General features: G+C 39.3%; 3 protein-coding genes and 2 non-coding genes across 7 annotated transcripts in view; 2 read left to right on the forward strand and 3 right to left on the reverse strand.

Moving 5' to 3' along the window:
* Nucleotides 1-25,848, reverse strand: part of adissp (adipose secreted signaling protein) — a 57,086-nt gene that overhangs the window by 11,728 nt on the left and 19,510 nt on the right. The window contains exons 1-2 of one of the 3 annotated variants that reach the window (XM_061066575.1): nucleotides 9,030-9,171; nucleotides 1,781-1,886 (exon numbers count right to left, since the gene is read on the reverse strand). In XM_061066575.1, coding sequence (XP_060922558.1) covers nucleotides 1,781-1,799 — 19 coding nt within the window. In that variant the 5' untranslated portion in view covers nucleotides 1,800-1,886; nucleotides 9,030-9,171. Of the gene's footprint in view, nucleotides 1-1,780; nucleotides 1,887-5,974; nucleotides 6,092-9,029; nucleotides 9,172-25,848 lie in introns of those variants that run through there. The other 2 variants (XM_061066573.1, XM_061066574.1) reach the window with 2 other exon arrangements.
* On the forward strand, nucleotides 7,785-7,857 carry trnak-cuu (transfer RNA lysine (anticodon CUU)). Its single transcript has one exon. It is a non-coding gene; the product is annotated as a tRNA-Lys (tRNA).
* On the reverse strand, nucleotides 8,629-8,702 carry trnan-guu (transfer RNA asparagine (anticodon GUU)). Its single transcript has one exon. It is a non-coding gene; the product is annotated as a tRNA-Asn (tRNA).
* On the forward strand, nucleotides 10,892-12,635 carry LOC132996174 (uncharacterized). The gene is made up of 3 exons (XM_061066493.1): nucleotides 10,892-10,959; nucleotides 11,045-11,410; nucleotides 11,521-12,635. The coding sequence occupies exons 1-3, from the start codon at nucleotides 10,911-10,913 to the stop codon at nucleotides 11,793-11,795; spliced, it is 690 nt and encodes a 229-aa protein (XP_060922476.1). The 5' UTR covers nucleotides 10,892-10,910; the 3' UTR covers nucleotides 11,796-12,635.
* Nucleotides 14,125-15,495, reverse strand: LOC132996107 (uncharacterized). Its single transcript, XM_061066429.1, has 3 exons — nucleotides 15,457-15,495; nucleotides 15,010-15,372; nucleotides 14,125-14,869 (listed from the first exon to the last, which is right to left on the reverse strand). Exons 1-3 carry the CDS (start codon nucleotides 15,473-15,475, stop codon nucleotides 14,445-14,447), a joined length of 807 nt encoding a protein of 268 aa, XP_060922412.1. The 5' UTR covers nucleotides 15,476-15,495; the 3' UTR covers nucleotides 14,125-14,444.

The raw sequence follows: 25,848 nt of genomic DNA on the forward strand, positions 1-25,848 counted from the left end.
TCTCTGAACTCTTGATAAAATGAAATAAATCTCTGCCTGTTTGTGCAGGAAATATGAGGCAGTCAGTTCCAAAAAATGATTGACCACACATTGATTGGAATTCGATCAATGCAGCGTTTGCAGCTGAACTTTTTTTACTCCTCTCTCAGCTGTGCCATCATGTGACAGCTTCACCAAAAAATACATTCTCCTGAAACGTTCCAAAGGATGAAAGGAGACTTGCACGTGGAAGACGACAATGAAGACGTCAACAGGACAACGACATTTAAGAGCTTTTGTTCATAAGGGCTGTTCTGTAAACATTAACACCAGATGAGACAGTCCATGTTTGCTGTATGAGAGTTGAAGACAATTTGTCAGTATATTCAAAAACCTTTCCACGTTCACATGCCAAGAAATAAGGGTTTTCAAAATGTGTTTTCGGTTTCCCACAGCAACACATGCCTCCCTCTCCCCGTGAAAAAATAAAGCTTCACTCTTCCTGTGACATTTCAATCCTCCCGAGACACAAGAAAATACAGTTTTTTAAAAATGCCATCAACAGGAAGTCAATACAGCGGCTCCCTTTGCGACAGCCTTCATTCGGTGACCTTATCAAAAAGGACAAAGGCCTGAGGAGCGGTCGTCAAAGACAACAAGCGCCCTTCACTCCACCGGGTAATAGAGGCGACTTATTCATGATTATGATTAGGGCTGGTGTTCTCTTTCAGCTTTTGAGAATAAATTAGCTTACCTCAACAACACAAATCTGTCATGAAGCTGCTGATATTGACTCGCCACCACTTACACACTGTTTTCCCAAGAAACCCGACTGACTGAAGTATTGATCGTGAATTTTAAATTAACCGAGGAACCTTCCAGGAAATCCTCCGACTCGTCTCACTGGTGAAAAGGTTAATTCGAGGTTCTCTGATAAATGATAAATTCATTTTTGCTCTTTCCTTCGATACAACAGTGGATCCCTCCAGAGAAACACTGGACACAGATTAAGGAAGTCTAATTCACCCACAGCAGATTATAGGATAGAGCTTCAAACATCACAATCACCTCCTGGATCTGTAAAAGAGCTTATATGTGAGGGAACTAATCCACAGGAATGCAACAATTCCCTGAACGTAATGCACCTGTAAACTTGAGATATATTCCTGTAAATCACTGCTATTAAAACACAATGCAACTCAGGATATTTAAGTGTAGTTGATTCTGGACTTTCAGATCAAATGTCCGGAGATGTGATGAAAGAATTAAGAGGAGACTGAAGGTCTAAGGGAAATCAGATCTGGGCTTAACAGCTTCCTCTCTGGGGGTCAAGACTTTGAACTCAGGGAAAATGTGCTGAGAATTGAGTTTGCCTTTGACATATGAAGAACACAGCAGGAGATCATCCGAGTTTTTTGTCTGACGCATGTTAGAAACGTTCCAGAAAATGTCCAGAGCACCTTAGTCAGACGTTTGTTCTCACTTAAACCTCCTCTGTAAAATTCCAGGAAAATATCCAGTTCAGCGCAGGTCTGAATGCAGCTTTAAGTCCATTTGTGCAACCAGTTTTCTAGCCTGTGGGCAACAGCTCTGAATTATTCAAGACAAACACAGACCACTTGATCCTGGGACACACACACATTTTGATCCTTGTAAATCTCGGCTATCTTCACCCTGAATAATGAGTTGTGTTTGTCCTGTCTGTCTCAAAGGGTTTCTTCTACTTCCCAAATGCCAAAAATGTTTATGAGAACATTTAAGTTAGTGAATGTTAGTGAATATAATAATAATGTAAACTCACTCTTCTTTGCAGCGGCCATGTCTCGGGGAACGGCTCCGGTACAGACACACTTGGACGCACGCTGTCACAGCCCAGTCATCTCAGCAGCGCGACCTCCGAACGACCCCTGCAAAAACAAAGTTAGGATCGAGAGGACAATGAGGAGAGATGCGTTTGGCCCCCGGACGAGCGAAGAGAGACGGATCGAAACACAATGGGCGATAATTAAATCAACGGAAGGAGCAGGAGAAAATAATGAAGGAGGTGAAGGTTTAATGTGAGAGAGAAATCTATCGGTGGTGGTGGTTGGGGTGGTGAGGGGAGGGGAGGGGGGGGGGGATAACCGCTCGCCACACAGTAAGCTCCACTGGGTGTTTTCACTTTCTAAATCCACGACCCCAGGTTCGCCTGTATTTCAGCTGAGAGGGCAGCTGTGCTGTAACAGTCGAGCCGCGAGCGCCAGAGAGACTCCCGACAGAGACTTCAATTAAAGGAAAAACAACAAAACAGTCTAAGAGGATTATCCAGGGGCTGGAGCTGCGGCTCGTGGGCTTCGCACAGATGGAGAAACGTTCATCACATCTCTGGGAGGTGCTTCATGTAAATATGGACGTATAGAAAACACTCAGTATATTTGTTTGCGGTAGAGTTGCATGACAACAATGTATTGGCAGCAGATAAGTGAAAGAGACAATTCGGGTCGATTTAATCTGCAGTGGAGATAATAAAGCAAGAGAGCACTGTTGCTTTCAGGCTTTACTGTGGTTACACAACACGCTCACTCGGACAAGTTCCTCCAAAGCTTTATATAATTTTAAAAACCAAGGGAAAGTGTTTTATGACCTCAAATTACTGAGCACATTTTTTAAAGCTCCCGAAGTTTGAAAAGCACACACACGGTGTCGTCCGGTCTCGAATGTGATGAATAACGACAAGGACGTTTTCTTTTGTGGAAAAAACATTTTGTAAAGATTTTGGATTTGGTGATTCCATCATGACTTTTTCTTTTCTTTTTAAAAAGTATTCGATGATATCCTTTTGGTTTCTGGATGAGTTGTAATAACTGACACTCTCATCCATAGTCACCAATATTTAGTATATTATAAACTGCTATATAATATATGTTTTTCAATGTCTTTGAACACAACACCAGGGGGGTAACATATCTAAGCAGCCAATTTTTGACCGATAAATTTAAATTATCACTAGGCTCAACAAGGAGGAAAACAAATAACTTCACTATAAATAAGATAAACATTATAACGCAGCAACACAAACAAATAAGACCGTCAGATTACCCAAACAGCACTGTTAAGATTTACCAATGACCTTCTCATGGCCTAAGATCCTAGATCTGTCTCTATATTTGTCCTGCTGGATCTTAGTGCCACACATAGATCATAAGATTCTGTTACAGAGACTAGAACAACATGTGGGGATTAAAGGAACAGTACAAGACTGGTTTAAATCAAACTTAACTTCCAATTTTTAAAAGTAACAATGACTCGTCCATGCACACAACAGTGAGTCATGGAGGTCCACAAGGTTCTGTACATGGAGCAATACTAATTGCTTCCTTAAGGCAGATGACACCCAGCTGTACTTATGAAACCTGATTTATGTAATCACTAGGGCTGTCAGTTTAACGCGTTATTAACGGCGTTAACGCAAACCCATTTTAACGCCGTCAATTTTTTTAACTCGAGTTAAAGCAGAGCTGCAGCTGCAGCTTCAGTATCTGTGTTCGCCTCCAGTCTGACCTGCTCTCGCTTTTTGTTTTAATATTTCGCCACCTAAAATATATATTTTAAAGCTATTGTAGCGTCCCACAGGACACGGAACTTCTTCGTGGTTTAGTAACTGGTATTTTCCTCTACACGAACATGTGCACCTCTCGCTCGTACTCCGTCACTCGCAGACATCAACAACACTTCACTTCCTCATTGATCCCCGATCCCCCCATCCTATTGGTCCAAACAGTCACATGTCCCACCCAGACCCCTTCAGTGACCGTCAGACATCAGAGCGCTCCTTCAACAGTGTTTTACTGAGCATACGTCAAAACCAAACATAAACATAAACCCAGTCCGTTACACTATTAGGCTGCAGCTATATGTTTTTATTTATTTAAAAATAGGGTACTTCTTATTTCATACATTTTCCACAAATATGGGGAGGACTCAAATAGCCCTACAAAGTTCTGTGTTTCATTTATTTCAAAGTAGGCCGACACCTGCCTGTGTATTTTGTTTGTTTGTTATTTGTTGCTTGTCTGTTTGAGTAGCTAAGAAGTAGTAGGCTTACCTTTTATTGGTAACCTAACTGTTATGGTTCATTGTTTCTGAAATAAGAGGACTGACTGCTATGTTCACAGCAAACTTGAAAAAAAGAAAATATTAAGCCATGGTTTAACTGCACTATAGGCTGAGTCCTTGTTTACCTGAAATGTGCACTTTATAATATTATTTTGTACCGCCCTGTTTGGCAATGTTGTTTTTCAATAATATAAAACATTTGCATAAAGCAAGCCAATCCACTTTTCCATGTTGATAAGAGCATTAAAACGAAAGTAAAATTATGGAAAAATAATAAATGAAGGAACATTCTGAATAGATACAAATTTGCGATTAATTGCGATTAATCGCGAGTTAACTATGACAAAATGCGATTAATCGCGATTAAATATTTTAATCGTTTGACAGCTCTAGTAATCACCACTTCAGGAATGTGTTAAAGACACTAAGGCCTGGATTACCCAATACTTCATACTTCTAAGTTCCTTCCAGTTAATGAGGAAGCTTTTCTCTCCACAGGTGCCACAGTGCTTGCTCGCCATCATTTTAAAGTCTCAACTCCACTAGGTAAAGTGCCTTGAGATAATGTATATTATGATTTGGGACTTAACAAACCAGTGATGTCCTTCATGTACTCTGTCATTTACCTACTTCTTTATTCCCAGGCCTGATAAGAAATCTTATTCCAATCCAAACATAGGACAAATCAGATTGGACAGGTGTAAACAGGGTCGTGGAAAGTCAAACTGTGCCAAGTGTGCTGTTAAAATTCAGGTGATACTTTTTTTTGAGGGCATTTCTGATAAATGTTTTTCTTTCTCAGATTTTTGAACAGGAACCCCCCCCCCACATCTGTGAGGCTGGTGACCCCTGGACTCACTCGTGTGACTCGTAGAGGAACATAGAAGCAGAAAACATAGTTTGGCTCCCGAACACAGGAGGGAAGGAGTCTCGCTTTATGGACGAGAAAACTCACAATGAAACATCCAGTGAGAATAGTTTGGAATCAGAGGCTGATCCGTTTTTAGCAGTGTGAAATATCAGAGCTGTTTCGACATTAATGGGTCGCTATGATTAGAAAACCACCCATGGGATTCAAATGAGCTCACACTCATCTGTGGGAGCAGTGATGGAAGAATAACTGTCTTGTATGAATCCTGTTACCAATAGCTCTGCCTGTGCTCTGAGCCACAGCTCACCAATTAAAATGGGAGAAGTCCCAGGGGAAAAGCAACAGGTACTCGTGCCCGGCTCGTGAAAAGTGATTTTCTTTCCTCTGTGTGAAACAGGAACCAATGGGCGTGAGAGGAAACACAACTTTCACTATGAAGCAAACGTTACATAACTGCAGCGATAGCCCAGTACAGTATAGCTTTACCAGTATCTATTTATTGAAGCAGATAATAAGCTGTGGGCTCTTTGTTAATACGGATGAAGCAAATACCTGATAAGTGGATTGACAGAAAATGTATAGCAACGATCGTCTTGATCAATTAATCCACTAACATCATCATATTCAACACTAACACGAGTTTATGATCTATACTGCAGTCAGCCACTAGGGGACGATAGACACGTTTAGGCGTCCAGGTTTATATACAGTCTATGAACTTAACTTATAACAGTTTGTTGACAATAATTAATATTTTATTAATAAAATTGAAAATAACCGAAAATGACTAGTTATCTCCAGTGGTGTCAAAGTGTAGTGTTGCAATATTTCCATGGATATATCAATAAAAATGAGAATACTCCACACAAATTTGGGTAAAATATTTGTGTAACTGTATTTAGTTGACTTTCCACCGCTAGATATAAACATAAACTAAAATTGCGATATTGCCATTAAAGATAAGGAGAGTAAACACAACACAAAGTTGCCAAACGTCAAATCTCCATTTCTCTGTTGTGTTGTTCTTACCTTCGTTCCTTCAGGAGTGAGTCCGTGTGTAGAGACGATACAACACTGCTCCTCTGTGTGTGTCTGTGTGTCTGTGTGTGTGTGTCTGTGTGTCTGTCTGTGTGTGTGTGTGTGGACAGCAACAACACCAGCAGCTCTCTACACGAACACACACTCCCTCTGCCTCACATATACACTCTGCCTGCTCTGCCACTTCCGCATTCGGTCACGTGGTTTGCCCCTGCGTCCCCTCCTTTGATATTTACAGCCTTTTATATTTATGATGATTAAATGTAATAAACGTTTATGAAAGTTGCACTGAAACCAGACGAGGATCGTCCCTCTGGGTTCTGAGCAGATCCGACAAACAGCAGCTGATCTCAGTGAAGCTCCGGCTCCACACACCGGTGCTTTTATTATGGTGGGGATGTGACGCCACCTGGCTGTGAGTTGTGCGCATTGAAGATTTTATAAAAACTTTTCTCAGCCCTCGGTAATACTTTAGAAATACTTAATTTAAACTCACACACTTTTCCTTTTATGTTTATTGCTATATTTACTTAACTAATAATCTGAATTCTAATTTACAATCAAATAGTTTGTTTATTATTAGTTGGTTAGTTATTAGTTTGTTCATCAGTTATGCTTTACCTTAGATTCAAAGGGTTATATCAGTATACAAATTAAAGGAATAAATTACAGAATACAGCGAAACAATTTTGAAAACAATCATCACAACTACACAGGGATTAAAAACAATTAAATACCATTTCTTCCATAATATAACAAAATAAAACACAATAAAACACAATAAAACACATTGAAACTCAATACAACTCAATGTAACATAACATAGCATAACATATTAAAACACAATGTAACACAATGTAACGTCACAGAAAGTTTTTTTTTTAACGTTTGTTTACCCAGCAGCCCACGGTCTCACTCCGCTGCTGCTCCTGGACACAGGATGAAGAAAGTAAATCATCTTTGTGTCGCACTTCTAGGACGTGAGACTTCCTCCAAACGTCTCCTGAAGACTAAATGTGTCCCTCGACTTAAAGACGGTTTGTTTCCAACTCGTTAACACGCGTGTTGTCTCATGTATTAGATCAAACTGTATTCTGTCTAACCAATTAATATTTAATTAAATCTCCGAGTTGCATTGTGACGCTTTTATTTGTGTGTTTTGTGTTAATTGTGTTTTGTTAACGACTGATTGGCAGAAAATTGAGGAAGAGGAAGGGCTAAAGTTAGCTAGCTTATGTTCTGGTTCACCCACAGGGGAAGCTGAGCTGAGGGCTGCAACCTGCAACTTCACCACTAGATGTCAGGGCCGTAAACGGAGGGCCATGGTCATTGGCTGAACGGTTGGCTTTGATCTAGTGACGTCACTTGAAAATGGAGAACGGACTCCACTGATTGGTTCTCCCAGCTCAGAGACGGAGCGCTGTGATTCGACGAGGCGACAGCTAATGGACATAGAGCTTACTGATTGACTGTTAGCTTGAGCAGATGCAGAGACGTGATTGGACGAGAGTAGACACTCCTCCACCACTTTCCCGGATCATTGAGCTTTACTTATGAGGAGCTCTCATGCTATTCATCCTTATTTACCATGAATACCTTTAATCAAAACTCAGCCATACTTAACACTATCTCCTAACTCTCTGCTGCAAAGTTATAAATAACTTAAATAACATAACTTTACCCTTGCAGACTTTTTTAGGTTTTTAGGTCACATTTTTAGGTCAAATATGGTATTTTCTAACAACTCGTTCGTCATAATTACTGTGGTGTATATAAAGTTACTTGTCTCACGGGGAACTCAGCCCGGCTAGCTCAGTCGGTAGAGCATGAGACTCTTAATCTCAGGGTCGTGGGTTCGAGCCCCACGTTGGGCGCACAAAAGTTTTTCTTTTCCACCTAAAAAAGAAGTTTAGAAATGCTGTTTATTATGAAAACGCTTGTCAGTTATTTTCCGTCATGACTTGCCTCACAGTGGTGAAGGCAAAAGGTTGTAAACACTTTCTTTTCAGTAACAGTTCCTTCTCCTTGATCGCGTCTTAATTCGAATCTTTATTGTTTCTCGTTCGTATCATTTTCTGTAAGTAAGCAAGTAGAGAAGCTTCCTGTTTACACTGGCACGGACATATGGAGGACCATACATGACATAAGTATAAATAAATAAATGTAGAAATATATACAGAAATAAATAAATAAATAAAAAGGGAAATAAATTAATAACAACAGAAATAAATAAATAAATACATTAATAACAACAGAAATAAATAAATAAATGTGGAAGACATTTATTTATTTATTTCATTCCCTCATTTCAGTCTATGGTCCCCCATACTTCTCTCTGATCTCGTCCTAATTTGAACCTTTATTGTTTCTCGTTCGTATCATTTTCTGTAAGTGAGCAAGTAGAGAAGCTTCCTGTTTACACTGGCACGGACATTCCTTGTGTACATAGTGTTTTCAAATTGTACTTTGACATAGAAGCGATTCATGCTGACAGACTGAAGACAGGTTCTTGTGCGGGAAAGAGAACTGCTTTGCATTCTACTAACAAGTACACACACACAGATACGTCTCTCTCTATTGACGAGTACAATCTAACATATTACAAATACTAGTTCTATATTTTTAAGTTTAGAGGAAAAGGCTATCGTCCCTGGTTGGACTTGAACCAACAACCTTTCGGTTAACAGCCGAACGCGCTAACCAATTGCGCCACAGAGACAAGTTGAGCATGCATGTGGTTTGCACGATTTTATTCATGGGTTAGACCTGAATAGCTCAGTGGGTATTTACTCATAAATGCGATAGAAACTATGTCCACAGTATAAACAGGCTGGAGAACAGTGTGAGTATAATTACAGTGGAACGAATTGCACAGACAGAATGACCTTTGCTCAGTTAAAAGGGAAACCTGAGAGCACCTGCAGAAATCCAAAATCCATTTCTTAAGCTGTCCCTCCCTTGATCTAGAGGAAGTTACACTGGCACGAGTCCACAATGTCCTGTGTACTGGGGTCAGGTCTCTGTATATCAGAGCTGTGGTACTCACCCCAGCATCAGGCTCATATTGTACGTGTTGACGTGCTCCACGATCCTGTCACGACCTGCTGTCTGTCTCGCCTTGATCCACCTGAGAGAATGTCTCCCCTTGTTGTTGTGATGGACCGATTGGACCAGGGGGAGGGGTGGTGGGGCTAGTGGTGAAGGTGGTGGGGTATGGAGGACCATACATGACATAAGTATAAATAAATATCGCCACACACTCGCGAAAAATAACCTGAACTAACCCTCTGAACTTGAACTAGTTAATTTTAAGTGTGAACCGGCTCAACACTGCAAACAGCTACTGGACACCAGTCAGCATTGAAAGGCAGAAGTAGAAGTGCTGGATCATTGCACTCCTGTGACCAATCCTGCATGAGACTGCAGCTAGGCTCGCCTTTCTCATTAGTATACCAGACTGAAATGAGGGAATGAAATAAATAAATAAATGTGGAAGACATTTATTTAGACATTTCTGTTGTTATTAACGTATTTATGTATTTATTTCTGTATTAATTAATTAATTTTCTTTTTTATTTATTTATTTATACTTATGTCATGTATGGTCCTCCATATGTATGGTCCTCCATAGTAAAGCGCTACATAAATACAATACCAGCGTAGTAGTCGTTCATCTCGCTGTCTCAGTCGGCAGTGTGTCTCCCACAACTGAAGAGCTGAAGTGCGACCAATGAGAGTGCTGGATCACGGATGATGTGTTGCCTGTAGTATGACGTATCAACTCCTTATGATTTATGATGATATATCATAAGATTCATCTTAATCAACATACCTGATGTGGGATGTGGCCGGATGAGTGGAATGCTCTGCACTCAACATATCTGATGTGGGTGGACTACTCAACGCAGTACATAAACAGCCTTAATTTCCTCGTGACCTCGAATACACTTGAAAACTCAACAAATTGTAAACCATAAATTGTTTAAAAACAAATTTTCATAAGGATCAGTTAAAGTAAATCGATGTAAAAACATAATAAATTATTCATTTAAGGTTTGAATACTTTAATGATTAATCAGATGATTAATCAGATGATAAATAGTTTTCTGTCTGATGCTCGGTTCAGGTGTAACCTCCTTTTTTAACCAGTTTCATTTTGAACTGCGTCAACACGAAACTCTGTGTACACTCCCTGTTCTTATTTAAACAAATATGTCTCATGAAAGAGGTGAACAGGATGGACCAGTCCAGAGAGGCGGTGACATAGAAGTATAAAAAGCACAGGTGATTATTCCCTGCAGAGGACACACAAAGTAAGGTCTGTATATTTGTACTCCTTTCTGTCATTGTGTCAAACCTTAGTTTGTGTTTTTCATTGAAGACAAACGCTGAAGACCAAAGAAATCTGTGTCACTTCCTGAATTGTGAATGTGTCTTTTATTGAATTGACTTTGACTTTTCCCGTCTCATATTTGAACATTTCGATCGAATCAATCTGATCAAGGAAACTGTCGAAGTTACAAAGAACAAACCCAGTAACAAAATTCTGCTTTAAGAAAACTCTAAACTCCAAAGAGACAAAACCCAAACAACAACTCAACTTCTCTCAAAGCATTTTTCTCTTCTCTTACTTTTACATTCTTCTCTCTATTCAACTCTAATGTCCTTTTAAATGCTTCTGTTTTTAAATGAGCTTATTTTGCTTTTACAGTTTCTCACGGTGTCTTATATATTTTATGTAACAGCACTTTGAATTGACTTGCTATTGAAATGTGATCTGTGATAAACCTGACGCGCCTTCACCTGAGCAACATGAGGACCAATCATTTGATTAACAAATGAGCTGAACAGGAAGAACTACATTCTACCTCTTACTGGAAACTACTTGTTTGTCGATAGGTCTGAATCTCTGTGTCACAGAGGCAGGATGATTCCCTGGATCCTGCTGCTCGTCATCCTGAGCGCCTATCTCTGTGGTAAGTTCTCACCTTCACTTCATCGAACATAAACTAAAATGAGCAGATAGTTCAGGTCCTCACTTTTCCCTCTGTGTCCCCTCAGCAGGAACATTAGTTGTCAATGTGAAGCAGCCCCACTATCAGGCAGCGGTTGACGACAACGTCACTCTGGAATGGACGTTCACAGCTGAAACCACCAGATCCTCCAACGCTCTCTCTATTATCTGTGATCAGTCGGTGAACCGGAGAGACTCAAAGATCCTGTACCACCTGCACAAGGGCATCGAGGTCCAAAGGTCTCAGGATCAACAGTTTTCAGGACGAGTGCAGTGTGACGAAGACATCCTCAGAGAAGGACGCCTCAGACTTCATGTGTCCAGAATCAGGAGTGAAGACTCAGGCCAGTACGTGTGTGAAGTCAACAGAGATCATCATGGAAACTATGGGAAATGTCAACTCGTCGTCATTGGTACGTTGTTTTAGTAGAACTCAGGAGAACAGTAACATAACACTTTGATCTTCTTTATATATAATCACAGATGATCTTTCTATAAACTCACTGATCACCTTTTTTTACAGAGGCCGCTGCTCAGCCCAGAACCCAGAGACCAGACGTGACCTCACAACCAGAGGGAAAGATGGAACTGTGCATCCCAGTGTTAGTGGCTGCAGCTGTAGGTCTCACAGCAGTTGTGATTACAGCAGCTCTACTGGTCAAACTCCGCCCTGCTTCTATTTGTGGTGGCAAAAAATCTATTAATAAGACAGACGAGCACCTAGCGAGACAAAATGTCAGTCACCCAGAGTGTGGACTTCTCTCTCACACTATGTCTCTTCACCCTGTTGCTCTGTGATCCTGCTCCAGACTCCTCCCACATTGGGTTGGATAAAACTCGTGAATGGGTCCGAAACAACAGGAGAGTTAAGACTCGTAGTGGCAGCTGGGAGAACCACAGGGTGACGGATGAATTAACTAACTTAAATCCAAGATTTAAAGGAAGAAATAAACATTAACACTACAGTGATTTACTAAATCAAAATGAATATGAAGCCTACATGGAAAATAATAAATAGTCTAATAAAATCTATCATTTTGAACAGCAGGATTTCCTGAAAGGATGAAAACAGCCAAAGTGATTTCACTTTATAAAACTGCAGATAAACTACAGACCAGTATCCTGGCTTCCACAATTAAAAAAAATATTACAGAAACTACTTAACCAGGTTTGACCAATTCATAGATGGATACATTATTTTAACTAGCAGTCAACATAGTTAGTGGTGATAAAATGTATTTGCTGTAAATGAAAGTGGGAGTGTCCGCGGCGCAGAGAGCGGCATCCCCTGAAATCTTCAACAACCAATTAGAGAGCAGCCTCAGGTCACGTGGTTGTCAAAAGTATCAGGACCCAGTGTATTCTGTTTGTGTATGACACTATTTTATTTTACTCAGGGAAAGATTTGACACAGGTCCTTGAAAAGGTTGAAAAAGAATTGGACAAAATGAAATAATGGTTTGATATAATTAAATGATCAACGAATCTTGAGAAAACAAACTTTAGGAGTTAGTTACCGATTTAGTTACTAACTTTATTTAGTAACCGAGGCAAAAACTGTGATGCATCAATTAATATGGAAGTAATGGAAATTTGTAGAGTAAAATAAAGTGAGTTTATATATCTTTAAAAATGTTGTAGCACTTAAATGGCACTTACTTATAGCACTTTTCAGTTTGGCTTTCTTTCTTGATTGTCGATGCACTTATTGTGAGTCGCTTTGGATAAAAGCTTCAATAAAATTAAATTTACTTACGTGACTAACTGTAACTGAGATTCTAGGTGTTGTGATAGAACGGGAAATAACATGTGAATTACCTAAAAGTGAAAATATATTAAACATTGTTTGTTTTATAGAAAGTACTCATTTTAAAGCTTAAGAATGCTTTATTTTGCATTTATAATTAAAAAACAATCTTTCAGATCATGTTCTTTTACTGTTTCAAATGATTATTCCATATCTTTTCAATGATATTAAACGGGGACGACTCAGCCCCTGAACCCACAATCACAAGCCTATATACACAAAATATACAGCCAGAGGTTTTCAGGCGATTTTGAAGGGAATTGATGGAATACAAAACTTAGATATTACCAAATATAGCGTTAATTATGTTTTAGCTTTGTTGTTGTGGGTTATAGATGATGGCAAACATACATTTAATTATTTAAATAAATGTCCTATTTCGAGAGGTGAAGGGGAAAGACACTGGTCCCGTCCCCTGATCTGGATCTGCCATGACACTATGTTTACACAGCGCCCCCTAGTGACCTGAATCTGAATTCAATGCAACGCTACATCAACGGTCGTGAGTCTTGGTTCCAATAGCTCATCAAGAGGAAAATGAAACTGTAAACACTCACATCTGTGGCCTCCATGTTTATTACAGACTTCTTCTGCTTAAAAATAAAACTATCCTGTTTCTGCCTTTTAGTCCAGACTGCTGGTCCTTGCAGGATGAGGACATGAGGAGGAGAGTTATCAAGTTGATTGAATCTGATCTCATTCACTAAGGCTGCTCATACAACTAAAATCAATTTGGAGGCAAATGCTGACATCTAGTGGAATACAATAGTTTTTTTCCCAGCTGGATAAGAACATTTTAAATAACTCACCAAACACAAGAGATCATTTATCTGCAGGCTCACATTTAAATAAAATAACAAGGAAAGTAAGTTTTTGCAAAATTAACTTTATTTTACTTGAATGGCTCCAGTGCATTGAATTTTGAATATATACATTTTTGTTCTGGTAGTACAAGCTGGTTACATACATACATACATATATACACTCTATATACACAAAATAGTAGTTTTTTGCAAGCCCAGCTCATGTATTTACATTACAATATATTACATTTCATTTAGCTGAAGCTTTTATCAAAAGCTGCTCACAATAAGTCCATCAACCCTGAGGGCACAAAGCCAGAAACAAAGTGCTATAAGTAAGTGCTGTTTAAATGCTACAACATTTTTTAGAATAACTAAAGTTTACATTTTACCGTGTTACACTGATTTATTTGCAATATATGAGATTTGAAAAAAGGGGAAATATTCCCATTTAACGTTTATTAGTCAATAGCTTTGAACACTAAGAATAACTCTGAATAAACATTGAAGTTGAGAATTTGTGTTTTATTTTACCTGAAGTATAAAGAGAGATGTCGAGATATATTTTGAAAAAATAATCAGACACTGGACAGAAGCTCCGGCCGTCTGTTTCATTCTTTCTCCTGTTTGTACAGGAAATCTTATCTGCTTATGGAATTTCAACCTGAGACACTGACGTAAATGTTCTAAGAATCTGTCAAATGTTTGTCCGTTCAGATATTAGATCAACCACCAGTGCTTCTGTAGATTTGTTTGCAAATCACCAAAACACATGATGGTCTAAATGTTTTTTTAATCTTCGAGAGAGAAGAAAAAACATCAGCCACATTGAAAATATCAAAAATATTGTATATAGTAAGAGTTGTCATTTTGTGACCTTCTGTATCTGCTGATGCTGTCAGACCTGCTCTCTGAATTTGAGTGACAGGAGCCAGAGTAGATGAGGAGCCAGGGAGCTGACAGAGCTGCAAACACTGATAATATTATCGATCCTCCCAACAACAATCCTAATACTGCTGCTTCTGGTGCAGTCGCTGTTGCTACAGCTATTGAATATACTATTACTATCACTACTACTGCTGCTATCACTACTATTACTCTTATCACTACATTAGCCACTTTCCTTCCTGCTGCTGCTGCCATCCCTAATATTATGATTCCTGCTGACATTACAAGTGCACCAAGTAAGATGTAGAACCTTTCCTCACCCTGTGGCTCTGGACTCACAGTTGGAGTCGTATGTTGTTCCTGAGCAACAGTGGCTGTAAAGGAAAGAAAGTGCAAAATTAAAATGTGGCCAATTCAGGTTTAAACCTAATTATCTGTTTTCAGTTGCAGTATATTTTTCTGTGCTCATGAATGTCGAACTTAACAAATACTGAACTCTACTGAATCCTCTTACCAGTGACATTGAGCCAGCATTGGTCATCACTCTGGCCATATCTTGTCTGCACCAGACACTTGTACCGGCCTGAGTCTTCAGTCCTGAGTCTGGACACATGAAGTCTGAGTCGTCCTTCTCTGAGGACGTCTCTGTCCCACTTGACTCGTCCTGAAAACTGTTCATCCTGAAGCTCTGAGACCTCAAAACCGTCCTCTAGATGTAACACTGTAGGGCCTCTTTTGTTTGTTGACCGGTCACACGTGATCATAAGTAGGTTGGGGGATCTGTCTCTTCTGGGTGTGAACGTCCATTCCAGAGTGATGTTGTCGTCCTCCTCTGCCTGATAGTTGGTCTGTTTCACTTTCACAACTAATGTTCCTGCTGAGGAGACAAAGAGGGAAAGTGAGGACCTGAATTTTCTGATTATTTTAGTTTATGGATGATGAAGTGAAGGTGAGAACTTACCACAGACACAGGAGATCATGGTGATGAGCAGCAGGATCATCTTCTAATGTGAAATACAGGGGTTAGGAACCTTCTGTATAGAACACAGGGGACAAGGGAGAGGAAAATAAAAGGCAGAGTCCTGGTTAACAGTTTGGTTAGTGAAACAGTAAAAACGAAATTGTATGTCGCTTCGTGGCTCAGAGAAAGTTTTTTTTATTTTTTATTTGTTTTAGTATGTAATTGTGTTCATTTATTTTACATGACTAATGATCAGACCTCAATCTGAGTTGTCACATCACTTCAGTAAAGAGTGTGTGAGTTAAACTTCCCCACAGACTCGGTTGTGTTCAGTGACAGGGTTAGCCTGTTAGCTAGTTCAGTAAAGTTGGAAAGATTTTCACAGATTCGGACTTCCCCGATCAATAAGTCAGAACGAAGGGGAAGTTAAATCACAAAATGTGCCTGCTGTGAAGATTGCGCAGGGACCGTCCACAAAGTGAAACACCGAAAAAATATATTACAAAACTTTTCAATAACTTCACTCTATTACAGTATATTCTCACCAATATTCTGTCACAGGTCCAGGCTCACCTGCTTAGTTTGCGACAGAATTTAGTTTCGAAAAAATATATTTTGCATAAGTTTGGGTCAAGTCATCAACTGCAGTTATTAAATATTTTTAATAAAACATATTTCCCAAAATTATACAAAACCACATTTCCCCAAACTAAGTACTGCAGCATAGCCGGCAGGAGACCCTAGACCTGTTACATGATTTTGGTGAGAATATACAGTATTACAGTGAAGTTATTGAATAGTTTGTAATATCTTTTTTCGTTGTTGCACTTTGTAGACGGTCCCTGCCTGAACCGGGCTGCAAGTTAAAGCTACAAGTTGCTGTTGAGGGGAAGTTCCTCTCTCTGTGAGGCATGTCTGCAGCGACACGGAGCACAGACGTAAAAGAAGTACAAAAGAAAGACATCGGGGCGGCTGTGGCTGAGCGGTAGAGCGGTCGTCCTCCAACCTTAAGGTCGGCAGTTCGATTCCCAGTCTTCCCCATCTACATGCCGAAGTGTCCTTGGACAAGAGGCTGCACCCTGAATTGCCCCTCATGGAACAGGGTGCTGCTATTAGATGCACTGTGTGAATGTGTGGGTGAATGGGTGAATGTAAAAGTGTACTGTACAGAGCTTTGAGTGGTGATCAAGACTAGAAAACCGCAATATAAATACAATACCAGCGTAGTAGTAGTAGTAGTAGTTCGTCTCGCTGTAGTCGGCAGTGCGTCTGCAGTGGCAAGCTGCTGCAAGCTGATGTCCCACAACTGAAGCTGTGCAACCCCACTCCCAGAGCTGAAGTACGTGTATGTAGTATTTCCACTGTACCATCACGTTAAGATCCTGAGTGTGATGTAATCATGTATGTAACTGTAAAACAGGTTGTCAGGGATGTTTCAGACACTGTCAACGTTTCAGGCCAACACCCAGGTTGGCAAGTTGGCAGGGACACTGTATTTCTAGATATAAATGGGTAGTTGACAAATAAGGGTGTAACAGTGTTTTTTTAAACAAAGATTAATGAGGATTACAGTTCTATGAAATTATAATTTTCAAATGCTGAATTTTTTTAAACTGCTAGTGTTCCATGGATTTTTTGTATAATTTCATTGTGGTGTGACTGGCTGTCACACCGCAGGACATTTTCATCCTTGTGGCCATTTTAAGTGATTGCTATACAAGACTGAACTTAGCTATTATGCTAACTGAATAATAACACAATTTAACCTTAATATGTTTAATTAAAAAAAATGTAAAAAATGTTTGTACAATTTTTTTTTTCCAAATTTTTAACTACAGCCGTCACACCGCAGGACTTTCAAAAAATGACACATTCATTGTCTGACAGAAAGAGTGAAATTTATGAAATAAATCAGAGGTTAACAGTCACCTTTCAACATACACAGTACATTCCAACATCTGGGGGGCTTCCTGGTAGTGGAATAAACTAAGGGCCCCTATAGTTGTCCATGTAACTGCCGTTTCAAAAATCTGATTTTCCATGTCACACCGCAGGACAGCATCTGTGTTACGAAAGTTATTTTGCTGTAAAAGCTAATATACTAGTTTTGTGCATATTAAAACCTAATATTAATAAAGTCATTATATACAATATAATGCCAAGGCAGTTATTACCTGCTCCAGATATTTCTGGTTTATTTTGTTAATATGTAAGTTTAATGCTTCACCTATGTTACGGTCACACCGCAGGACATTTTGCGTATTCACCTTAAAATATAATCAAAACATAACAGATATTTCATACAAAATCATAAGTTTTAAACAAAGTACCATAATATGCATCACATCCATGTGTTGTTTAAGTGGTTAAATACATATAAATAGACATTCACACTTAGTTACATAAAAATCATGTGTCATGTCATCCACCCATATTCCTGTTGCTGATGGTGCAGTTCTCTTGTTGCTGATCCATGATGCAGTGGAACTTTGAACTGCATCGAAAAGTAAGGTGTTTATATTTATACTCTTTTGTGTCATTGTGTTAAACCTTAGTTTGTGTTTTTCATTGAAGACAAACGCTGAAGACCAAAGAAATCTGTGTCCCTTCTTGAATTGTGAATGTGTCTTTTATTGAATTGACTTTGAGTTTGCTCGTCTCATATTTGAACATTTCGATCGGATCAATCTGATCAAGGAAACTGTCGAAGTTACAAAGAACAAACCCAGTAATAGAATTCTGCTTTAGGAAAACTCTAAACTCTAAAGAGACGAAACCCAAACAACAACTCAACTTCTCTCAAAGCATTTTTCTCTTCTCTTACTTTTACATTCTTCTCCTCTCTATTCAACTCTAATGTCCTTTTAAATGCTTCTGTTTTTAAATGAGCTTATTTTGCTTTTACAGTTTCTCACGGTGTCTTATATATTTTATGTAACAGCACTTTGAATTGACTTGCTATTGAAATGTGACCTGTGATAAAGCTGACGCACCTTCACCTCAGCAACATGAGGAACAATTATTTGATTAACAAATGAGCTGAACAGGAAGAACTACATTCTACCTCTTACTGGAAACTACTTGTTTGTCGATAGGTCTGAATCTCTGTGTCACAGAGGCAGGATGATTCCCTGGATCCTGCTGCTCGTCATCCTGAGCGCCTATGTCTGTGGTAAGTTCTCACCTTCACCTTATCGCCCATAAACTAAGATAAGAAGATAGTTCAGGTCCTCACTTTTCCCTCTGTGTCCCCTCAGCAGGAACATTAGTTGTCAATGTGAAGCAGCCCCACTATCAGGCAGAGGTTGACGACAACGTCACTCTGGAATGGACGTTCACAGCTGAAACCACCAGATCCTCCAACGCTCTCTCTATTATCTGTGATCAGACGGTGAACCGGAGAGACTCAAAGATACTGTACCACCTGCACAAGGGCATCGAGGTCCAAAGGTCTCAGGACCAACAGTTTTCAGGACGAGTCCAGTGTGACGAAGACGTCCTCAGAGAAGGACGCCTCAGACTTCATGTGTCCAGAATAGGGTTGCAAAATTCCGGGAATATTCAAAGTTGGAAACTTTCCATGGGAATTAACGGGAATTAACGGGAATATACGGGAATTAACTGGAAATGTTGTGGGTAATTTATACTAACTGTATTTACCTTGTCATATACAGACATAAATATAAACATTTTGTTTTGTCATAGGCTGATTTGAGCCCTGAGGAAACTTTGGGCTGTTACAACCCTGAGGTTGTGTGTCTCCCTCTCCCTCTCTCTCCCTCTCTCTGTCTCCCTAGTGTGTGTGTGGCCTGATTGATGGCAGGTGGGACCTGATGATTGCTGCTCCAGGATTGGCCAGACTGAAGAGAGGAGCCTACAAGAAGCACGGACTGACTGCAGTCTCCCTCTCTCCACTGAATCTCCCACCTCCAACCAGGACCAGTGTTTGTATGCCGTATTGTTCTGTTGTATATATCTGTAGTAAATGAGTGTTGGTAGTAGCCCTGTAGGAGGGAGAAGCCTTTTCTTTTACCCCTGTTTTCTCCTGAGTTTTCCTGAGTAGGAGTTAGATAAGCATTTGTCTTTTTGTTAACAGTTTTGTTTCATCGATAGGAACGTAGGGAATAAGATTGTTTTGTTTGTTGCGTTGCCCTTTCTCCCTCTGAAGCAAATAAAAGCTACCACTAAACCAGAAATCCTTTGTGACACTGGCCTGCTTGGGAGTGGGAAGAATGGGGAGAGCACCACATGGCACGTCTCTGGGTTCCCCTAGACCCGGGGCGTAACAGGGCACTTGACTATATGCTTCTGCATCGTTGTGTCATTCTTAACATAGGTCTTTGCACAGTTTTTGCAAATGTACACAGCCTTTCCTTCTACATTGGATGGGGTGAAATGTCTCCACACATGAGATAGTGCACGTGGCATTGTTCTGTAGAATAAGATGAAAAAAAAGTTTGTAAAAAAACACCAATGCAATGACAGAGATATAAATAGTTAGCCAAACAATTGGAATTGTCTGTAAACATATTTTACAACTGATGGATAAATGAATGGAAATAGGCTAGATGAACAGATGAACAATCCTCAATCAGCATGCTAATATATTTTCCCCAGTAATATCATGGAAACTTACCTGACTAGTCCTGCACACTACAGCAGGCCTCAGTAGCCCTGCTGTAGAGTGAAGGATGCTGGGAATTATCTGTGCATGTGATGGAAGAATGCACAGTGGAGGGTTGAAACTCAACGTGCAGTGTGTGCTGCATTCCATACATCTTTAAAATAGAGTTTTGAATGATGTTTTTATTGCTCAGCGTTTAATTTGCGTAGTGTTTGTTTTTTTCAAAATTCCCAAAATTTTGAAAAAATGCGGAAAGTTTCCGGAAATTTACCGGAAACTCTCCGCCCCTTTGCAACCCTAGTCCAGAATCAGGAGTGAAGACTCCGGCCAGTACGTGTGTGAAGTCAACAGGGATCCTGATGGAAACTATGGGAAATGTCAACTCTGTCATCGGTACGTTGTTTTAGTAGAACAAAAATTTACATTCTTGATTGTCGATGCACTTATTGTGAGTTGCTTTGGATAAAAGCTTCAATAAAATGAAATTTACTTGCGTAACTAAATGTAAACAGCCTTAATTTCCTCGTGACCTCGAATACACTTGAAAACTCAACAAATTGTAAACCATAAATTGTTTAAAAACAAATTTTCTTACTTTGCCTCATGTTCATAAGGATCAGTTAAAGTAAATCGATGTAAAAACATAATAAATTATTCATTTAAGGTTTGAATACTTTAATGATTAATCAGATGATTAATCAGATGATAAATAGTTTTCAGTCTGATGCTCGGTTCAGGTGTAACCTCCTTTTTTAACCAGTTTCATTTTGAACTGCGTCAACACGAAACTCTGTGTACACTCCCTGTTCTTATTTAAACAAATATGTCTCATGAAAGAGGTGAACAGGATGGACCAGTCCAGAGAGGCGGTGACATAGAAGTATAAAAAGCACAGGTGATTATTCCCTGCAGAGGACACACAAAGTAAGGTCTGTATATTTGTACTCCTTTCTGTCATTGTGTCAAACCTTAGTTTGTGTTTTTCATTGAAGACAAACGCTGAAGACCAAAGAAATCTGTGTCACTTCCTGAATTGTGAATGTGTCTTTTATTGAATTGACTTTGACTTTTCCCGTCTCATATTTGAACATTTCGATCTAATCAATCTGATCAAGGAAACTGTCGAAGTTCCAAAAAACAAAGCCAGTAATAGAATTCTGCTTTAGGAAAACTCTAAACTCCAAAGAGACAAAACCCAAACAACAACTCAACTTCTCTCAAAGCACTTTTCTCTTCTCTTACTTTTACATTATTCTCCTCTCTATTCAACTCTAATGTCCTTTTAAATGCTTCTGTTTTTAAATGAGCTTATTTTGCTTTTACAGTTTCTCACGGTGTCTTATATATTTTATGTAACAGCACTTTGAATTGAGTTGTTATTGAAATGTGATCTGTGATAAAGCTTACGTGCTTTCACCTGAGCAACATGAGGACCAATCATTTGATTAACAGATGAGCTGAACAGGAAGAACTACTTTCTTCCTCTTACTGGAAATTATCTGTTTGTCGATAAGTCTGAATCTCTGTGTCCTCTCACAGAAGCAGGATGATCCCCTGGATCCTGCTGCTCGTCATCCTGAGCGCCTGTGTCTGTGGTAAGTTCTCACCTTCACCTCATCGCCCATAAACTAAGATAAGCAGATAGTTCAGGTCCTCACTTTTCCCTCTGTGTCCCCTCAGCAGGAACATTAGTTGTCAATGTGAAGCAGCCCCACTATCAGGCAGAGGTTAACGACAACGTCACTCTGGAATGGACGTTCACAGCTGAAACCACCAGATCCTCCAACACTCTCTCTATTATCTGTGATCAGTCGGTGAACCGGAGAGACTCAAAGATCCTGTATCACCTGCACAAGGGCATCGAGGTCCAAAGGTCTCAGGATCAACAGTTTTCAGGACGAGTCCAGTGTGACGAAGACATCCTCAGAGAAGGACGCCTCAGACTTCATGTGTCCAGAATCAGGAGTGAAGACTCAGGCCAGTACGTGTGTGAAGTCAACAGAGATCATCATGGAAACTATGGGAAATGTCAACTCGTCGTCATCGGTACGTTGTTTTAGTAGAACTCAGGAGAACAGTAACATAACACTTTGATCTTCTTTATATATAATCACAGATGATCTTTCTATAAACTCACTGATCACCTTTATTTACAGAGGCCGCTGCTCAGCCCAAAACCCAGAGACCAGACGTGACTTCACAACCAGAGGGACAGATGAAACTGTGCATCCCAGTGTTAGTGGCTGCAGCTGTAGGTCTCACAGCAGTTGTGATTACAGCAGCTCTACTGGTCAAACTCCGCCCTGCTTCTATTTGTGGTGGCAAAAAATCTATTAATAAGACAGACGAGCACCTAGCGAGACAAAATGTCAGTCACCCAGAGTGTGGACTTCTCTCTCACACTATGTCTCTTCACCCTGTTGCTCTGTGATCCTGCTCCAGACTCCTCCCACATTGGGTTGGATAAAACTCGTGAATGGGTCCGAAACAACAGGAGAGTTAAGACTCGTAGTGGCAGCTGGGAGAACCACAGGGTGACGGATGAATTAACTAACTTAAATCCAAGATTTAAAGGAAGAAATAAACATTAACACTACAGTGATTTACTAAATCAAAATGAATATGAAGCCTACATGGAAAATAATAAATAGTCTAATAAAATCTATCATTTTGAACAGCAGGATTTCCTGAAAGGATGAAAACAGCCAAAGTGATTTCACTTTATAAAACTGCAGATAAACTACAGACCAGTATCCTGGCTTCCACAATTAAAAAAAATATTACAGAAACTACTTAACCAGGTTTGACCAATTCATAGATGGATACATTATTTTAACTAGCAGTCAACATAGTTAGTGGTGATAAAATGTATTTGCTGTAAATGAAAGTGGGAGTGTCCGCGGCGCAGAGAGCGGCATCCCCTGAAATCTTCAACAACCAATTAGAGAGCAGCCTCAGGTCACGTGGTTGTCAAAAGTATCAGGACCCAGTGTATTCTGTTTGTGTATGACACTATTTTATTTTACTCAGGGAAAGATTTGACACAGGTCCTTGAAAAGGTTGAAAAAGAATTGGACAAAATGAAATAATGGTTTGATATAATTAAATGATCAACGAATCTTGAGAAAACAAACTTTAGGAGTTAGTTACCGATTTAGTTACTAACTTTATTTAGTAACCGAGGCAAAAACTGTGATGCATCAATTAATATGGAAGTAATGGAAATTTGTAGAGTAAAATAAAGTGAGTTTATATACCTTTAAAAATGTTGTAGCACTTAAATGGCACTTACTTATAGCACTTTTCAGTTTGGCTTTCTTTTAAAAAAATGTACTTTCTTGATTGTCGATGCACTTATTGTGAGTCGCTTTGGATAAAAGCTTCAATAAAATTAAATTTACTTACGTGACTAACTGTAACTGAGATTCTAGGTGTTGTGATAGAACGGGAAATAACATGTGAATTACCTAAAAGTGAAAATATATTAAACATTGTTTGTTTTATAGAAAGTACTCATTTTAAAGCTTAAGAATGCTTTATTTTGCATTTATAATTAAAAAACAATCTTTCAGATCATGTTCTTTTACTGTTTCAAATGATTATTCCATATCTTTTCAATGATATTAAACGGGGACGACTCCGCCCCTGAACCCACAATCACAAGCCTATATACACAAAATATACAGCCAGAGGTTTTCAGGCGATTTTGAAGGGAATTGATGGAATACAAAACTTAGATATTACCAAATATAGCGTTAATTATGTTTTAGCTTTGTTCGTGGGTTATAGATGATGGCAAACATACATTTAATTATTTAAATAAATGTCCTATATCGAGAGGTGAAGGGGAAAGACACTGGTCCCGCCCCCTGATCTGGATCTGCCTTGACACTACGTTTACACAGCGCCCCCTAGTGACCTGAATCTGAATTCAATGCAACGCTACATCAACGGTCGTGAGTCTTGGTTCCAATAGCTCATCAAGAGGAAAATGAAACCGTAAACACTCACATCTGTGGCCTAAGTGTTTCTTACAGACTTCTTCTGCTTAAAAATAAAACTATCCTGTTTCTGCCTTTTAGTCCAGACTGCTGGTCCTTGCAGGATGAGGACATGAGGAGGAGAGTTATCAGGTTGATTGAATCTGATCTCATTCACTGAGGCTGCTCATACAACTAACATCAATTTGGAGGCAAATGCTGACATCTAGTGGGATACAATAGTTGTTTTCCAAGCTGGATAAGAACATTTTAAATAACTCACCAAACACAAGAGATCGTTTATCTGCAGGCTCACATTTAAATAAAATAACAAGGAAAGTCAGTTTGGCAAAATTAACTTTATTTGACTTGAATTGCTCCAGTGCATTGAATTTTGAATATATACATTTTTGTTCTGGTTGTACAAGCTGGTTACATACATACATATATACACTCTATATACACAAAAAAGTAGTTTTTTGGAAACTCAGCTCATGTATTTATATATTTTTGTCAAACTAAAGTTTATTTTTTTCAGTATTTAACTGATTTAATTGCAATATATAAGATTAAAAAAAGGGAACTATTCCCAGGTAATGCTTATTGGTCAATAGCTGTGAACACGAAGAATAACTCTGAATGAACAGAGAAGTTGAGAATGTGCGTTTTATTTGACCCGTTTGAAAGAAAGTGTAAAGAGAGATGTAGAGATATATTTTGTGTATTTGGATATTTGTATCGGTAAGATAACATTTGTATAAATAAAGAATCAGACACTGGACAGAAGCTCCGGCCGTTTGTCTCATTCCTTCTCCTGTTTGTACAGGAAGTCTTGTCTGCTTATGGAATCTCAACCTGAGACACTGACGTAAATGTCCTTAGAATTCTGTCAAATGTTTGTCCGTTCAGATATTAGATCAACCACCACCACAACACATTGAAAATATCAAAAATATTGTATTTAGTAAGAGAAATTGAGATCTGATGACTGTTTTGGGTCATTCCTGCTGATGCTGTTAGTCTCGCTCTCTGAACATGAGGTGGTACTTTTACAGGGAGCTGACAGAACTATATAAAAAACGAATAAACACAATAATCCCGACGAAAATCCTATTCCTGCTACTGCCACTGCTGTTGCTACTGTTATTAAATATATTACTATCGAGACTATTACTATTATCACTACTATTACTGTTATCACTACTATATATTTTTGCATATCTAGTTGGACTGCTGCCCACCCTAATACTGTTACTAATATGATTCCTGCTGTCGTTATTACTGGAACAAGTGATATGTAGAACCTTTCCTGACACTTTGGCTCTGGCTTCACAGTTGGGGTCGTATGTTGTTCCTGATCAACAGTGGCTGTAAAGGAGAGAGAGTGAAAAAATATAATGTTGCCAATTCAGACTTGAACCTAATTACTATCTTATCAAATACTGAACTCTACTGAATCCACTTACCAGTGACATTGAGCCAGCATTGGTCATCATCCTGGCCATATCTTGTCTGCACTAGACACTTGTACCGGCCTGAGTCTTCAGTCCTGAGTCTGGACACATGAAGTCTGAGTCGTCCTTCTCTGAGGACGTCTCTTTCCCACTTGACTCGTCCTGAAAACTGTTCATCCTGAAGCTCTGGGACCTCAAAACCGTCCTCTAGATGTAACACTGTAGGGCCTCTTTTGTTTGTTGACGGGTCACACGTGATCATAAGTAGGTTGGGGGATCTGTCTCTTCTGGGTGTGAACGTCCATTCCAGAGTGATGTTGTCGTTCTCCTCTGC

The sequence above is a fragment of the Limanda limanda genome, chromosome 22 (assembly GCF_963576545.1).
Source record: "Limanda limanda chromosome 22, fLimLim1.1, whole genome shotgun sequence".
Classification (NCBI taxonomy): Eukaryota; Metazoa; Chordata; class Actinopteri; order Pleuronectiformes; family Pleuronectidae; genus Limanda; species Limanda limanda.

What these genes read in the sequence shown, in the direction of transcription:
- LOC132996174 (XM_061066493.1), top strand. Translation starts at nt 10,911, where the DNA reads ATGATTCCCTGGATCCTGCTGCTCGTCATCCTGAGCGCCTATCTCTGT. An exon ending in CCTGAGCGCCTATCTCTGTG is followed by an intron (nt 10,960 to 11,044) that starts GTAAGTTCTCAC and finishes GTGTCCCCTCAG; the next exon opens with CAGGAACATTAGTTGTCAAT. An exon ending in ATGTCAACTCGTCGTCATTG is followed by an intron (nt 11,411 to 11,520) that starts GTACGTTGTTTT and finishes CTTTTTTTACAG; the next exon opens with AGGCCGCTGCTCAGCCCAGA.
- LOC132996107 (XM_061066429.1), bottom strand. An exon ending in ATGCTGGCTCAATGTCACTG is followed by an intron (nt 14,870 to 15,009) that starts GTAAGAGGATTC and finishes TTTCCTTTACAG; the next exon opens with CCACTGTTGCTCAGGAACAA.